The 17850-nt window shown below is 30.6% G+C and overlaps 1 protein-coding gene across 4 annotated transcripts in view; it reads right to left on the bottom strand.

Annotated features, from left to right (window-relative positions):
• Positions 1 to 7993: 7993 nt before the first annotated feature.
• The window catches only part of pear1 (platelet endothelial aggregation receptor 1), a 46626-nt gene continuing 36769 nt past the window's right edge, over positions 7994 to 17850 (bottom strand). For all 4 annotated transcript variants that reach the window (XM_077526537.1, XM_077526536.1, XM_077526535.1 and 1 more), the window contains 12 exons: positions 17670 to 17833; positions 15875 to 15977; positions 14609 to 14761; positions 14410 to 14541; positions 14176 to 14307; positions 13975 to 14091; positions 12532 to 12747; positions 11337 to 11446; positions 11121 to 11250; positions 10743 to 10805; positions 9342 to 9554; positions 7994 to 9210 (listed from right to left, as the gene is read on the bottom strand). In XM_077526537.1, coding sequence (XP_077382663.1) covers positions 9071 to 9210; positions 9342 to 9554; positions 10743 to 10805; positions 11121 to 11250; positions 11337 to 11446; positions 12532 to 12747; positions 13975 to 14091; positions 14176 to 14307; positions 14410 to 14541; positions 14609 to 14761; positions 15875 to 15977; positions 17670 to 17833 — 1673 coding nt within the window. In that variant the 3' untranslated portion in view covers positions 7994 to 9070. The remainder of the gene's footprint in view (positions 9211 to 9341; positions 9555 to 10742; positions 10806 to 11120; positions 11251 to 11336; positions 11447 to 12531; positions 12748 to 13974; positions 14092 to 14175; positions 14308 to 14409; positions 14542 to 14608; positions 14762 to 15874; positions 15978 to 17669; positions 17834 to 17850) is intronic.

The raw sequence follows: 17850 nt of genomic DNA, 5'->3' as shown, positions 1-17850 counted from the left end.
TCCCCCCCCCCCCATATTACAACTTCATTCTTTACATTTTGACCTTTTTTGTCAAATAACTACTTTATAGTAATTTGATATAGTAAGGCGGTTAAAAAAACAAAAAAAGACCATGTAAGGCGTTTTATTTTTTTTTGAATGACCATGTATATAGTAAGGTGTTTTTTTTTTTAACGACTATGTATTGTAAGACGTTTTTTTTCTTTTCTTTTTTTAAACAACCATGTACTGTAAGACGTTTTTTTTTTTTTTTTGTAATCGACCATGTATAATAAGGCATTTTTTAAAAAAACAACCATGTATAGTAAGGTTTTTTTTTTGTTTTTTTTAAGCGACCATGTATAGTAAGGCATTTTTTTTTTTTTAAACGACCATGTCTAGTGTTTTTTTTTTTTTTTTTTTTTTTTTTAAGCGACCATGTTTAGTAAGGCATTTTTTTTTTAATAAAAAAAAAAAAGACCATGTATAGTAAGGCGTTTAAAAAAAAAAAAAAAAGACCATATAAGGCGTTTTATTTTTGTTTTTTGAACGACCATGTATAGTAAGGTGTTTTTTTTTTTTTTTACGACTATGTATTGTAAGCCGTTTTTTTTCTTTTCTTTTTTTAAATAACCATGTACTGTAAGGCATTTTTTTTTTTTTTTTGTAATCGACCATGTATAATAAGGCATTTTTAAAAAAACCGACGATGTATAGTAAGGTTTTTTTTTTTTTTTTGTTTTTAAACGACCATGTATAGTAAGGCGTTTTTTTTTTTTTTTTTAAACTATGTATTGTAAGGCGTTTTTTTTTCTTTTCTTTTTTTAAACAACCATGTATTGTAAGGCGTTTTTTTTTGTTTTTTGTTTTTTTAAAGCGACCGTGTATAGTAAGGCATTTTTTTTTTATTAAAAAAAGACCATGTATAGTAAGGCGTTAAAAAAAAGAAAGAAAAAAAGACCATATTTAGTAAGGCGTTTTTTTTGTTTTTTTTTTAAACGACTATGTATTGTAAGGTTTTTTTTTTTTTTTTTTTTTTTTAAATTAAAAAAAGACCATGTATAGTAAGGCGTATTTTATTTTTTTTTCCTTTTCTTTTTTTAAACAACCATTTACTTTAAGGCGTTTTTTTGTTTTTTTGTAATCGACCATGTATAATAAGGCATTTTTTTTTTTTTTTAAAACGACCATGTATAGTAAGGCGTTTTTTTTTTTTTTTTTAAACGACTATGTATTGTAAGGCGTTTTTTTTTTCTTTTCTTTTTTTAAATAACCATGTATTGTAAGGCGATTTTTTTGTTTTTTGTTTTTTTAAAGCGACCATGTATAGTAAGGCATTTTTTTTTTTTATTAAAAAAAGACCATGTATAGTAAGGCGTTAAAAAAAGAAAGAAAAAAAGACCATATTTAGTAAGGCGTTTTTTTTGTTTTTTTTTAAACGACTATGTATTGTAAGGTGTTTTTTTTTTTTTTTTTTTTTTAATTAAAAAAAGACCATGTATAGTAAGGCGTTTTTTTTTTTTTTCCTTTTCTTTTTTTAAACAACCATTTACTTTAAGGCGTTTTTTTTTTGTTTTGTTTTTTTGTAATCGACCATGTATAATAAGGCATTTAAAAAAAAAAAAAACGACCATGTATAGTAAGGCGTTTAAAAAAAAAAAAAAAAAAAGACCATATAAGGCGTTTTATTTTTGTTTTTTGAACGACCATGTATAGTAAGGTGTTTTTTTTTTTTTTTACGACTATGTATTGTAAGCCGTTTTTTTTTTCTTTTCTTTTTTTAAATAACCATGTACTGTAAGGCATTTTTTTTTTTTTTTTTAAACGACTATGTATTGTAAGGCGTTTTTTTTTTCTTTTCTTTTTTTAAATAACCATGTATTGTAAGGCGATTTTTTTGTTTTTTGTTTTTTTAAAGCGACCATGTATAGTAAGGCATTTTTTTTTTTATTAAAAAAAGACCATGTATAGTAAGGCGTTAAAAAAAGAAAGAAAAAAAGACCATATTTAGTAAGGCGTTTTTTTTTTTTTAAAAAACGACCATGTATAGTAAGGCGTTTTTTTTTTTTTTTTTAAACGACTATGTATTGTAAGGCGTTTTTTTTTTCTTTTCTTTTTTTAAATAACCATGTATTGTAAGGCGATTTTTTTGTTTTTTGTTTTTTTAAAGCGACCATGTATAGTAAGGCATTTTTTTTTTTTTATTAAAAAAAGACCATGTATAGTAAGGCGTTAAAAAAAGAAAGAAAAAAAGACCATATTTAGTAAGGCGTTTTTTTTGTTTTTTTTTAAACGACTATGTATTGTAAGGCGTTTTTTTTTTCTTTTCTTTTTTTAAACAACCATGTATTGTAAGGCGTTTTTTTGTTTTTTTAAAGCGCCCATGTATAGTAAGGCATTTTTTTTTTTTTTTTTAAAAAGACCATGTATAGTAAGGCGTTTAAAAAAAAAAAAAGACCATATAAGGCGTTTTATTTTTGTTTTTTGAACGACCATGTATAGTAAGGTGTTTTTTTTTTTTTTACGACTATGTATTGTAAGCCGTTTTTTTTCTTTTCTTTTTTTAAATAACCATGTACTGTAAGGCATTTTTTTTTTTTTTTTTTGTAATCGACCATGTATAATAAGGCATTTTAAAAAAAACCGACCATGTATAGTAAGGTTTTTTTTTTTTTTTTTTTTTTTTTTTTTAAACGACCATGTATAGTAAGGCGTTTTTTTTTTTTTTTTAAACGACTATGTATTGTAAGGCGTTTTTTTTTCTTTTCTTTTTTTAAACAACCATGTATTGTAAGGCGTTTTTTTTTGTTTTTTTGTTTTTTTAAAGCGACCATGTATAGTAAGGCATTTTTTTTTTTATTACAAAAAAAAGCCCATGTATAGTAAGGCGTTAAAAAAAAACAAAAAAAGACCATATTTAGTCAGGCGTTTTTTTTTGTTTTTTTTAAACGACTATGTATTGTAAGGCGTTTTTTGTTTTGTTTTTTTAATTAAAAAAAGACCATGTATAGTAAGGCGTTTTTTTTTTGTTTTGTTTTTTTAAACGGCCATGTATAGTAAGGTTTTTTTTTTTGTTTTGTTTTTAAACGACCATGTATAGTAAGGCGTTTTTTTTTCTTTTCTTTTTTTAAACAACCATGTATTGTAAGGCGTTTTTTTTTTGTTTTTTGTTTTTTTAAAGCGACCGTGTATAGTAAGGCATTTTTTTTTTATTAAAAAAAGACCATGTATAGTAAGGCGTTAAAAAAAAGAAAGAAAAAAAGACCATATTTAGTAAGGCGTTTTTTTTGTTTTTTTTTAAACGACTATGTATTGTAAGGTTTTTTTTTTTTTTTTTTTTTTTTTAAATTAAAAAAAGACCATGTATAGTAAGGCGTATTTTATTTTTTTTTCCTTTTCTTTTTTTAAACAACCATTTACTTTAAGGCGTTTTTTTGTTTTTTTTGTTTTTTTGTAATCGACCATGTATAATAAGGCATTTTTTTTTTTTTTTAAAACGACCATGTATAGTAAGGCGTTTTTTTTTTTTTTTTTAAACGACTATGTATTGTAAGGCGTTTTTTTTTTCTTTTCTTTTTTTAAATAACCATGTATTGTAAGGCGATTTTTTTGTTTTTTGTTTTTTTAAAGCGACCATGTATAGTAAGGCATTTTTTTTTTTTATTAAAAAAAGACCATGTATAGTAAGGCGTTAAAAAAAGAAAGAAAAAAAGACCATATTTAGTAAGGCGTTTTTTTTTTTTTAAAAAACGACCATGTATAGTAAGGCGTTTTTTTTTTTTTTTTAAACGACTATGTATTGTAAGGCGTTTTTTTTTTCTTTTCTTTTTTTAAATAACCATGTATTGTAAGGCGATTTTTTTGTTTTTTGTTTTTTTAAAGCGACCATGTATAGTAAGGCATTTTTTTTTTTTTATTAAAAAAAGACCATGTATAGTAAGGCGTTAAAAAAAGAAAGAAAAAAAGACCATATTTAGTAAGGCGTTTTTTTTGTTTTTTTTTTAAACGACTATGTATTGTAAGGCGTTTTTTTTTTATTTTCTTTTTTTAAACAACCATGTATTGTAAGGCGGTTTTTTGTTTTTTTAAAGCGCCCATGTATAGTAAGGCATTTTTTTTTTTTTTTTAAAAAGACCATGTATAGTAAGGCGTTAAAAAAAAAAGAAAAGACCATATTTAGTAAGGCATTTTTTTTTGTTGTTTTTTTAAACGACTATGTATTGTAAGGCGTTTTTTTTTTTTTTTTTTTTTTTTAATTAAAAAAAGACCATGTATAGTAAGCCGTTTTTTTTTTTTTTTTCTTTTCTTTTTTTAAACAACGATGTACTGTAAGGCGTTTTTTTATTTTTATTTTTTTTTAAACAACCATGTATATAGTAAGGTTTTTTTTTTTTTTTTTTTTTAAATTAAAAAAAGACCATGTATAGTAAGGCGTTTTTTTTTTTTTTTTCCTTTTCTTTTTTTAAACAACCATTTACTTTAAGGCGTTTTTTTTTTGTTTTGTTTTTTTGTAATCGACCATGTATAATAAGGCATTTAAAAAAAAAAAAAACGACCATGTATAGTAAGGCGTTTTTTTTTTTTTTTTTTAAACGACTATGTATTGTAAGGCGTTTTTTTTTTCTTTTCTTTTTTTAAACAACCATGTATTGTAAGGCGTTTTTTTTGTTTTTTGTTTTTTTAAAGCGACCATGTATAGTAAGGCATTTTTTTTTTTTATTAAAAAAAGACCATGTATAGTAAGGCGTTAAAAAAAGAAAGAAAAAAAGACCATATTTAGTAAGGCGTTTTTTTTGTTTTTTTTTTTAAACGACTATGTATTGTAAGGTGTTTTTTTTTTTTTTTTTTTTTTTTTTTTTTTTTTTTAATTAAAAAAAGACCATGTATAGTAAGGCGTTTTTTTTTTTTTTTTCCTTTTCTTTTTTTAAACAACCATTTACTTTAAGGCGTTTTTTTTTTTTTTTTTTTTTTTTGTAATCGACCATGTATAATAAGGCATTTTTTTTTTTTAAAAACGACCATGTATAGTAAGGCGTTTTTTTTTTTTTTTTAAACGACTATGTATTGTAAGGCGTTTTTTTTTTCTTTTCTTTTTTTAAACAACCATGTATTGTAAGGCGGTTTTTTGTTTTTTTAAAGCGCCCATGTATAGTAAGGCATTTTTTTTTTTTTATTAAAAAAAGACCATGTATAGTAAGGCGTTAAAAAAAAAAAAAAAAAGACCATATTTAGTAAGGCGTTTTTTTTTTTTTTTTTTTTAAACGACTATGTATTGTAAGGCGTTTTTTTTTTTTTTTTTTTTTTAATTAAAAAAAGACCATGTATAGTAAGCCGTTTTTTTTTTTTCTTTTCTTTTCTTTTTTTAAACAACGATGTACTGTAAGGCGTTTTTTTATTTTTATTTTTTTTTAAACAACCATGTATAGTAAGGTGTTTTTTTTTTTAACGACTATGTATAGTAAGGCGTTTTTTTCTTTTCTTTTTTTAAACAACCATTTACTTTAAGGCGTTTTTGTTTTTTTTTGTTTTTTTGTAATCGACCATGTATAATAAGGCATTTTTTTTTTAAAAACGACCATGTATAGTAAGGTTTTTTTTGGGTTTTTTTTAAGGCGACCATGTATAGTAAGGCATTTTTTTTTTAAAACGACCATGTATAGTAACGTTTTTTTTTAATTTTTTTTTAATTTTTTTATTTTTTTAAAGCGACCATGTATAGTAAGGCATTTTTTTTTTATTAAAAAAAAAAAGACCATGTATAGTAAGGCGTTTAAAAAAAAAAAAAAGACCATGTATAGTAAGGCGGTTAAAAAAAAAAAAAAGACCATGTAAGGCGTTTTATTTTTGTTTTTTGAATGACCATGTATTGTAAGGCGTTTTTTTCTTTTCTTTTTTTTTTTTTTTTTTGTAATCGACCATAAGGCATTTTTTTTTTAAAAACGACCATGTATAGTAAGGTTTTTTTGTTTTTTTTTGTTTTTTTAAAGCAACCATGTATAGTAAGGTTTTTTTTTTTTGTTTTGTTTTTTTTAAAGCGAACATGTATAGTAAGGGATTTTTTTTTGTTAATTAAAAAAAGACCATGTATAGTAAGGCGTTTAAAAAAAAAAGACCATGTATAGTAAGGCGTTTTTTTTTTTTTCTAATTAAAAAAAGACCATGTAAGGCGGTAAAAAAAAAAAAAAAGACCATGTAAGGTGTTTTATTTTTGTTTTTTAAAGCGACCATGTATAGTAAGGCATTTTTTTTTTAAACGACCATGTATAGTAAGGCATTTTTTTTTTTTTTTTTTTTTTTTTTTGTAATCGACCATGTATAATAAGGCATTTTTTTTTTAAAAACGACCATGTACAGTAAGGGTTTTATTTTATTTTATTTTATTTATTTTTTTTAAAGCGAACATGTATAGTAAGGGATTTTTTTTTAATTAAAAAAAGACCATGTATAGTAAGGCGTTTAAAAAAAAAAAAGACCATGTATAGTAAGGCGTTAAAAAAAAAAAAAAAAGACCATGTATAGTAAGGCGGCTAAAAAAAAAAAGACCATGTAAGGCGTTTTATTTTTGTTTTTTGAACGACCATGTATAGTAAGGTTTTTTTTTTTTTTTTTAACGACTATGTATTGTAAGGCGTTTTTTTCTTTTCTTTCTTTTTTTTTTTTTTGTAATCGACCATGTATAATAAGGCTTTTTTTTTTAAAACGACCATGTATAGTAAGTTTTTTTTTTTTTTTTTTTTTTTTTTTTAAAGCGACCATGTATAGTAAGGCTTTTTTTTTTTTAAACGACCATGTATAGTAAGGTTTTTTTTGTTTTTTTTTTGTTTGTTTTTTAAAGCGACCATGTATAGTAAGGCATTTTTTTTTTTATTAAAAAAAAAGACCATGTATAGTAAGGCGTTTAAAAAAAAAAAAAGACCATCTATAGTAAGGCGGTTAAAAAAAAAAAAGACCATGTAAGGCGTTTTATTTTTGTTTTTTAAAGCGACCATGTATAGTAAGGCTTTTTTTTTTTTAAACGACCATGTATAGTAAGGTTTTTTTGGGGGGTTTTTTGTTTGTTTTTTAAAGCGACCATGTATAGTAAGGCATTTTTTTTTTATTAAAAAAAAAGACCATAAGGCGTTTAAAAAAAAAAAAAGACCATGTATAGTAAGGCGGTTAAAAAAAAAAAAGACCATATAAGGCATTTTATTTTTGTTTTTTGAACGACCATGCATAGTAAGGTGTTTTTTTTTTTTTTTAACGACTATGTATTGTAAGCCATTTTTTTCTTTTCTTTTTTTAAATAACCATGTACTGTAAGGCGTTTTTTTTTTTGTTTTTTTTTGTAATGACCATGTATAATAAGGCTTTTTTTTTTTTAAAGCGACCATACAGTAAGGCATTTTTTATTTTAATAAAAAAAAAAAGACCATGTATAGTAAGGCGTTTAAAAAAAAATAAAAAAATACCATGTATAGTAAGGCTTTTTTTTTTTTTCTAATTAAAAAAAGACCATGTATAGTAAGGCGGTTAAAAAAAAATGACCATGTAAGGCGTTTTATTTTTGTTTTTTGAACGACCATGTATAGTAAGGTGTTTTTTTTTTTTTTTAACGACTATGTATTGTAAGGCGTTTTTTTTTCTTTTCTTTTTTTAAACAACCATGTACTGTAAGGCATCTTTTTTTTTTAAACGACCATGTAGAGTAAGGTTTTTTTTTTCTTTTTCTTTTTTTTAAAGCGAACATGTATAGTAAGGGATTATTTTTTTTTTTTATTAAAAAAAGACCATGTATAGTAAGGCGTTTTTTTTTTTTTTTTTTTTTTTAAACGACTATGTATTGTAAGGCGCTTTTTTTCTTTTCTTTTTTTAAACAACCATGTACTGTAAGACGTTTTTTTTTTTTTAAACGACTTTATTTTTATTTTTATTTTTTAATTAAAAAACGACCATGTATAGTAAGGCAGTTAAAAAAAATGACCATGTAAGGAGTTTTTTTTTTTTTTAAACGACCATCTATAGTAAGGCGTTTTTTTTAAATCCTTTCTTACCTGGGGCCCCTGGAGAATATGGTACACCACATACACCGCTCACCTATGATGGCTTTTTTTATTTACAAATCTACACAAAGAAAACAAATGGTTACATCCTGAAATACATGATCACAAAAAAAACAAAAAAAAAACAACAAAAAAACAAACAAAAAAAACTGAACAGTGTATAAGTAGCATCTGTAAAGCTGACAAAAGAAAAATTGCTCCTGGTACTTTCTGCAGTTGAGTAAAGAAGAGGCCTCTGACTGGCCAGTCCATGAGGAATATATATTCTTTTTTTTTCATTTTATTTTATTTTTTTGTACATACAATTTGGGGAAAACAACCAATAGTGTAAAAAAAAAAATAAAAAAAAATAAAAAAAAAAATAAGTTCATGAGGGTCTCAACATTCCTCATTTATTTTTTCTTTTATTATAAATTTCAATGTTTTCTTGTATTTTTAGGACTTCATTCTTGCAATTGCAACTGTATCGCGCAGTGTAGCTTTTCTATGAATATGTTATAACTTTATCCTCACACTTTTACTCTAATATCTTTGTTTTAGCTATTATTTTATTTTTTTCTGCAATTGGGTTAAAGCTATCGTGTTAAAAATGTGAGCAAATTTGGAAGTTTCTGACAATCATATTTTCTTGTAAAAATTGTAGCTTTTCCATTCAAATAGTTGTATAATTACACCACTCTTGTATGATTACTATTCTTTTTTACATGCAGTTTGTGGAAAAACAACCATATTAAAAAGTGAGCAAAGGATTTTTGTGCTAAAGTGCATCATGACATAGCGACAAACTCGAAGAAACCAGACAAAGTTGTAAACAAAAAAAAACCCCAAAAACATTGAACATTTGCCAGCTGAAGAGGGTTCGAACAATCCTGACATCCTCCCGTCAAGTCTTTTCTTTCTCTTCGAGTCCCTCCGCTTGTGCGGAGTCCCCACCTGAAGTGGCGTTTCCTCACCAGTCGTGAACAAACCAGCGTCCTCCACCAGGGGGCGTACGGCGTCTTGGAGGCAGTTTGAGGAGCCTCCCGTGAGTTGGCGTCATCGACGAGGGGTCAGCGCGGCGTTCTCTCGGGCGAGGGGGGTCGACGGAGGGGTGGCAGGTCGTAGTGGCCCGGGATGTGGCTGTTGACCGGGAGGTCATAGTGGCCCTGCAGGTCCTCGTGGGGGGCGTGGCCCACAGAATGTTGACGCTCTGCAGGTGGGGAAACATTCAATAATTTCCATCTTATTTATTTTGTTTTACTGCATATCAGAAATCCCATTTGAACAGGGGGTGTGTAGACTTTTTAAATCCCGGTATAATTTGTCATGTCTGTCACTCACGTCGTCGTAGAGAAGCGGCGCTGAAGGGCGGCGGCGGGGGTGGCGGGGGTCCGCTTTGGGTGTAGGCGCGCTCTCGGGGGACGGCCGCCTTCATCTCCATGTAGCTGCTCTCGGGGGGGCAGAAGGGGGGTCCGGGAAGGTCCTTGATGGTGGCGTACGGGTTCTCGCTATTTAGGGAGCTGCTGCTGGCCCTCCCCGCCGCCTCCGCCAGTTCTGGAGCCGCAATTGACATCACAAATCAGGATTTAGTGGCACAAAAACTGCAGCAAAATTCATCATCACAGTCCAACAAAAAGCAAAGAAAACAAACAAAAATGGTACTGCAATGTTTTTAAAAAATCAAATATTTATTGTTGTTGTAGTCAAAAATGTAAAAAAATGTTTAATCTCAAATTGATTTTGTTTGGTATTTTAATAATTACATAAAAAATAATTAATTAAAAACAAATAAAACAATGAATACATTTGAATATTAATAAATACAATACATTTTAATATAAATAAAACTATAATAATAATAATAATAATAATAATAATAATAATAATAATAGTAATCCCACAGCAGCACAAAGAATCCAAGTTCTGGAGAAAATGGGACTGTTTCGTCAAATCTGAATATGAAAAACAATTTGATGATAATGATGACGTTTTGCAATTCTCTGTACATATTGTATCTGTGATCTTCTAGCCTTTTTTTTCTTCCTCTCTCCCACTTCATGTTTGTATTTCAAAAAATGTTAAAAAATAAAACATTTAAAAAATGATAATAATAATAGTAATAGTCTTATATGTCTTATGTTTTCCTACCAAAAAGTAAATAATTTGAAATTATGTATTCTTGGATAAAAAAAAAAATACTGTATAGTACATATTTTAAATCACAACTTTCCAGTTATTTTCTAACAACAACAAAAAATGTTAACAACAATAACAATTTAAAACCTCATTTTTGCTGGTGTCTTGTGGATTTAGAAAGATTGACTTCTTTATTGTTTTCCAGATCAGAAAAGTAAAATGGACAATTGTTATTGTGTTCGGAATGCAATTATTATTTTTTTTTTTTTTAGGAAAAAAAACAAACAAATGTTCTCAATATTTTGGGGATTTTAACCAATTGAAGATGTTTGTTGTTTTCGTGGGGGAGGGGAATTTATTTGTTTTGTTTGGCTTTCTTGACAATTTTTTATTAAATATATAATTTTTCTGTATATAAAGTATGTATTTATTTTTTAGCTTCATTTTTTTCCCCGCCCATTGTTGTTTTTTTTTGGAGGAAAATAAATCAAAATCAGTATTTATTTAAAGTCTTGCAGTACCACTCTGCGCCTCTAGAGTGCATGAGTGAGTCCTAAACGCAAGCGTCAATGTCTCTTTCAAGAGGACTGCGCACATCCTACCGACCTTTGTTGAAATATTTTCCAAGGCTGGCGCTGTAGCTGTAACTCCGATCGATCCCAAACGCTCCTGTGAACACCAAAAAAATACTTTTATTAGGGAAAGAGATCGTATAAAATGCGTTTGAATTGTTTTTATATCTCCATGTTCAACAAGTCTTCTTGACTTGCCCAGAGGAAATCCTGTCAAAGATGTTTTATAGCCAATAAAAGCAGACTTGGCAACACAATAAGCGGACGATTGATTCACATCCAACAGACCACAAGAATGAATCAAACTCCTTCTGTTCTGCTGACTTTGAATGTATAAGTCAATGTGTAGGCAGTGGTGGGAAGATATGAATAGATTCATTTTGAAATATTGTCCCTTATCAGCCCATCTGACCTGGCTCCTTGTTACGACCTTCGTGATGTTTCCAGTCGGCGGGCAACGTGGCGTTGCTCTCCACGCCAAACAGGCCGCGTCTCTCCCGATCTGTGTTCTTCATGCTGCAGAACAACTGCTTGTTGGTGTTCTGCAAAACAAACAAACAAACAAAAAAAGTCATCAGGAAAGTGGACAAAGGAAGATTTTGAAAGAGCGTAGTGAAGTAAAGGTCACCTTGATGGTGCGGTCGTGGTTGTTGGGGAGGTGAGGCAGTGGCGGACGGTTGTCCCGAAGCGTGTGGTAGCTCGGGTTCGAGTAGTAGTGGTGGTAGTTGGGAGCCACATCTGCACACATACAAACACATGGAGAAACATCAATAAAGTCACATCATTTACACAAAACATATATATATATATATATATATATATATATATATATATATATATATATATATATATATACACGTGTGTATATATAAATAAAACTTCTTTGTTGATTTCTGGATAAGAAATGTAAAAATAAGAATGTAAAAAAAATTACCTCAATCAACAATTTGTTACAAAATTTGTAAAAAAAAAATTGTAAAAAAAAATGCTTTCTTGATAATCATAAATATAGTTTTTATTTATTTATTTTTTTTTTTATTTTTTTTTTTTTAACTATTATTATTTGCTGTTTTCTGGATATACTTTTTTTTTTTTTTTTAATTACCTAATCATTTTTGTTCTTCTCTCGATAAAAAAAAATCTTAAAAAAAGATTTTAAATATTTCTAAAATTAAAAAAAAGTACAAAAAACACTAATTTACTTGAAAGACATTATTGTCAAAGAATGTTTTTTTTTTTAAATACGTTTTTAATGACTTAGTGTTTTTCTAGATTACAACAGTAAAACAACTGTCATTTTATAAATTACAAATCTTTAAAAATAGTAATAATAATAAGAAGAAGAAGAAGAAGAAGAAGAAGAAAAATGGGGTAAGTGTCAAACTTTACGCACATGTTGAAAAAGAATTTGTGAAAAAATTGTATTAAACCCCAACTCATTTTATTTTAGATTGGATTTTTCTGGATATGAGTTAAAATGATTAACATTTTTTTTTTCTACATGAAAAAAAGTATAAGAAAAAATGGGCTGAAAAAAATTAGAAAAAAATTTGATAAAAAAATTGTTTTTTTTATTAACTGAGAAAATGTTGCTTGTTTTCTATTTTTGTATTTATTTTTTAATAATAATATATTTATTTCATTTATTAATATTTTTTACATTTAAAATTAGTTAGATTTGTTGTCTTTTTGTTTGAAGGCAAAAATATTAGACAGGAGTGATGTGGAAACCCGGAATCAAAATTGTAATTTTTTTTTAAATGTAAAAAGTACTCATTAAGTTGATGATGAGCATGTGGCGCGGCGCACGTGGTGTGGCCTACCTGGCACGGCGTACTCGGAGTTGACAGTGCGACTGGCGGAGAAGGAGACGGTGGGCGCGTTGTTGTGCTTGAGCCTCTGCTGGCGTCGGTAGAGCAGCAGCAGAACCAGCAGCAGAACCACCAGGATGACCAGCGCCACAACGCCGCTGATGGCCGCCCACGACTCCTTCTCGCCTGGGGGCAGCGGCACCATCACGCTGCCGGGCTCTGCCGCTTCTGAAAGCAAATGTGGGAAAAGTCAGAATTGGTTTTGTGCAGGAATTCTCAAAACCCAGCGATTGGATGGGGACCAGTTTGGGGTGTACCACGCCTCCCGCCCGTTGACAACTGGGATAGGCTCCAGCATGCTCGCGACCCTTGTGAGGACGAGCAGTTCGGAATAATGTGAAAAAAATAAAGAGATACTTCACTTATTTAGCCCATTATAGCAATAAAACGTTAATATTTTGTCTATAATTAATTTGCTACTTTCATTATTTTTCACGTACAATTAGTACCTTCAAAAACACATTTTGCAACTTTCTGTTGACTGAAAATGATATCACAGGGGTTCAGGTAACCAATTACAGCTCACCTGTTTTCTAGGCTTGGTCATGTGACATTCACAAGCTGAGCTGTGATTGGTTACCTGAGCCCTTGTGATGTCATTTTCAGTCGACAGCAACTTGCAAAATGTGTTTTTAAAGGTAATAATTGTACATGAAAAATAATGAAAATATCAAATTTATTATAGGCAAGATATTCACAAAGCCTGCTTGTAGGAGGCCTCCCTCTAGTGGTATGCCGAAGAAGCACTGTCCAAGTACAGTTTAAAAATTGTCATTATTTAGGTCATTTTAAAGGTTAACTTTTTGTGTGATACATTTCAATTGAGTCGTTATTTTAATTACAGAATTGCAGACTTAAAATTGGCATACAATTGTTTTTCTTGAAATATAATTTAGTTTTTAGTAACTTAAAAATTTAGTAAGTAACAATTCAAAGAAAAAATGCTTTTATTAAAAAAAAACTCAATTCAAAGTAAGGATTAAAAGACTAAAAATCAAAATTAAGAAAAAAAATAAATTAATATTCAGAAATAAGCAAAATATTTTCTAAATGAAAAATGAGAAAAGAAAATCAAATTTAAAATGCATTTATAATAAACACTTGGTACAAAACATAAATTATATCATAAATAAAAATTGTGATTAAAAATGTAATTTAAATTTCAATCAATTAGAGCAACGTAAAATAAAATTCCATGATTAAAAAAAACAAAAAACAAAAAGGGAAACATGAATAATAACTCAGAAAAATATTGCAAAAAAAATAAAAAAATCAAACTGAATAAAAGTTGATTAATTATTGAAATAGAATTTGCATATGTTGCATAGAACAAATGTTGTCATTTTCATTTTTTTTTTTTTTTTTTAATACGTGTGCGTGCATGTATGTGTGTACCTTGTTGACAGTCAGCGTCTTCGCACACACATTCTCCCGTGACGCGGTCACACAACACGTTGGCGGGACACGAGCAAGTTTGGGAGCAAAAGGAGCCGAAACGTCCTGCGCCACAAGCTGGAGACCCAAAACACGATTTTAAAATATCCAATCAATAAATAAAAATAATGAGTAATATGAATCTGAAGAGTTGCCGCTGACGTATTGAGCAGTCTGTGGCGGTCCAGCCGGGCAGACACTGGCATTGGCCGTCCCGGTGGTTGCATGTGGCGTTGTTGGCGCAGCTGACGCACACTTCGGAACAACCTTTGCCGTAGTAGCCGGACGGACAAACTGCAGCAAACATGACACGTAATATGAACAACAACTTTTAATCAGCCTGGGGCACTCTGGGCTGCAACCCCAGTGCTTGTGAAAATGAATGACTGGACCCACCTTGATGGCAATCATCCCCGGTGTACCCCGGAAGGCAGTCGCACTCCCCGGTCACATGGTGGCAGCGATACGATTGGCCGCACGACGGGCAGGACTGGCCGCACTGGTCGCCGTACGTACCCGATCTGCATTCTGGGGTAGGCGGAGACGCGTCAGCCGCAGACTGGCGTCGCGATCGCTGTCACTCGGCGACACTCACTGTTCTGACAGGTGACCCCCCAGAAGCCCGGCCGGCACACGCACGCCCCCGTTTCGCGCAGGCACGTGTCGCTGTTGGGGCAGTGCTTGAAGCAGGTCTGGTTGCAATGGCGCCCCCACAGGCCCTCGGAGCACGGCTCGCTGCAACGTGGGCCTGACGGGGACAAGGCGGCTTGATTGACTGATTGATCGATTGATTGATCGATTGATTGAATCTTTCCTGCTTTCTTTTTTTTTTTTTTTAAATCATTGACTGCCACCCAAGTTCAAAAGTATTTTAACGTCTATAACCGTCAATGGCAGTAAATAAAATATATATATATTTTTTTTAAATATTTATTCAGCATGCTAATTATATAGCTAATCCTGTTTTCGCAATATCACTTTGTACCTGTTTTGATTAATAAACTCACACTTTTTATTGTTGATTTCTAGATAGCATGTTTTTTTCCCCGAGAATATTTTGAGTGCAAAACAATCATTTTTATTCTTTCACAATATTTTTTTTTCGGATTTTGACATTAATAATGATAATAAATAATGATAATAAAATTCTGAATTTGGCTTTAAAAAAGAGAAAATTTCCCCCTCATATTTAGACTTTACTGATGCTAATGTATCATTTTATTGATTTTTGCAATTAGTCAATACAAATTAAACTCAAAATGATATTATCAGTCTTGTTATTTTTATTATTTATTTTTTAATTAAAACTAATATTTTAAAGTATAAGCTTATATATAACATTTTAAAAAGATAATATTTGTTTAAAATAGATGCTGCAAACTTAAGCTAAAAATGTGAAAACATTGAACTTTTATTATGGATTATCTTGTTTTACTAAAACAGTCCAAAATAATATATCGTAAATTTGTAAAATATTTAAATGTTAAATATATTTTTGGTAGATTTTTGGTTTCTTTTTAATTTTTTTGGGGGGGGATTAAAAAATAGCACTTCTTACTGGATAAAATGAATGTAAATATTCAATAGAATAAAATACTAATTAAATAAAAATTCAATATATATATATATATATATATATATATATATATATATATATATATATATATATATATATATATATATATATATTTTTTTTTTTTTTTTTTTTTGATCAATAATTAAACCTGTAGTACAGTTGTACATCACTACAAAATATAAACAAAATATTAAACATATTCTTCCACATCTCAAAAGTGAGCATTACCATCGTATCAATATGTGTTTTATTGCTAGTGTGCTGTTTGAAAAAATGGCCACTCACCAAACCAGCCTGGCAGACAGTGGCACTCCCCTGTGGTTGCCTGGCAACCGTCAGCATGGACGCAGTCGCATCTCTTCAGGCAGCCCGGCCCGAATGAGCCCATCTGCGAGTGGGAAGTAAAGCCAGTCAGGAGAGTCTCTCCAGGCAGTCAAATGGACCAGCGCCAGGCAAAATGCTACAACAGTGGGGGGGCTGTCACCATGGCAACAACGAGAATATCCAAAAAAGGCTTCCAAGGAAAATGTAGAAACATTTTGTAAAGCAGACACAACAATGTAGATGAATGGAGAACAGTTACATGGTCACTTGTTGCTAGGCAGAGTTCATTGATGGTACCAGAGGTCAGTGTCAAAACTGGCACATGGCAGCCATCTCAAGTAAACTATTCAAAAGGCGATTGGATTATAAGATGTTAATAATGCTCTGTATTAAATGTAAAATGCATAATTTGGGGGTTATGGTTGTTTTTTTTTGTGTTTCAAAATATTTTTTCCTGTTTTCTAGATCATTGTGTTTATTCATCCATCCATCCATTTTCTTGACCGCTTATTCCTGACAAGGGTCGCGGGGGGTGCTGGCGCCTATCTCAGCTGGCTCTGGGCAGTAGGCGGGGGACACCCTGGACTGGTTGCCAGCCAATCGCAGACAAGGGTCGCGGGGGTGCTTGTGTTTATTCAGATTTTTGTTATTTCTGGACACAAATATGTTTGTTTTTTTTGTTTTATTCTGGATGCAAACATTTCATTTTTATGGATTAAAACATGCTTTTGTTTATAGTCGGTTATTTTAGTTTTAGTAGAGTTTTAAAAACAAGACACTTTAGTTTTTTTTGATGGTTTCAAAATGTTATTTTTGTGTTTCCTGTATTTTGCGGGGAAAAAAGCGCAGGTCAAGTTTTTTGTCATTATTTTAGGGATAAAAATATACCTTTTATAGAGAACATTTTTGTTTTAATTTTCTAGGGAAAAAGTGCTATTTTTTGTGTGTTTTCTGTATAAAGAAAGTTAACATATTTGTTTCACAGAAGAATATATCTATTTTTTGCTGGTTTTATTTATTTATTTATTTTTTGCTTCATGGATGAAAATATTCTGATATGGGTTATTTTCTGGTTAAAAAAATGTCTTTTTTTTTTTTTTTTTAAATCAGTTTTTAATGTTTTCTGGTAGAAAAAAAAAATTATTTGTTGTTTTCTTGGTTCCGTTATTGGGTTGCTTAACCTTTTTTATTCATATTTATTTTTTAATTACTTCTTTTTTTATTTCCTTATATATATATATATTTTTATGTGGGCGGCACGGTAGTTGACTGGTTAGCACATCCGCCTTCCAGTACTGAGGACGCAAGATCGAGTCCAGGCTCCGGCCTTCCTGGGTGGAGTTTGCATGTTCTCCCCGTGCCTGCGTGGGTCTTCTCTGGGTACTCCGGTCTCCTCCCACATTCCAAAGACATGCATGGCAGGTTAATTGGGCGCTCCGAATTGTCCCAAGGTGTGCTTGTGAGTGTGGATGGTTGTTCGTCTCTGTGTGCCCTGAGTGGCAACCAGTTCAGGGTGTTCCCCGCCTACTGACTGAAGCCAGTTGGGATAGGCTCCAGCACCCCTGAAAGCCTTGTGAGGAGCAAGTGGTTAAGAAAATGGATGGATAGATATTTTTATGTGCATTCTGGATAATAACTAAAATTTCAAACATATAACGAGAGACAATATCTATCTACTGTGTCTTGAGGGGCATTGCATCCCCTGCCCCCGAATGCATACACACTCTTCTTCTGTCTAAAGGTGGCGAAATCTCACCAAACACGCCTGGTCGCAGTGCGCCCCCTGCCAGCCAGCCGTGCAGGTGCAGGATCCATCCGCTGGGTTACATTTAGCCCCGTTGGCGCACTGACAGGTGCTGTTGCATCCTCGGCCCCAGGTTCCCTCCGAGCACGGAAGCGAGCAGTCGGGCCCTCGCCAGCCTGAAGACATTAAAAAA

The sequence above is a fragment of the Festucalex cinctus genome, chromosome 7 (assembly GCF_051991245.1).
Source record: "Festucalex cinctus isolate MCC-2025b chromosome 7, RoL_Fcin_1.0, whole genome shotgun sequence".
In the NCBI taxonomy this organism is placed as follows: domain Eukaryota; kingdom Metazoa; phylum Chordata; class Actinopteri; order Syngnathiformes; family Syngnathidae; genus Festucalex; species Festucalex cinctus.
The sequence above is the reverse complement of the archived record's forward strand: the minus strand, read 5'-3'. Positions and strand labels throughout refer to the sequence as shown.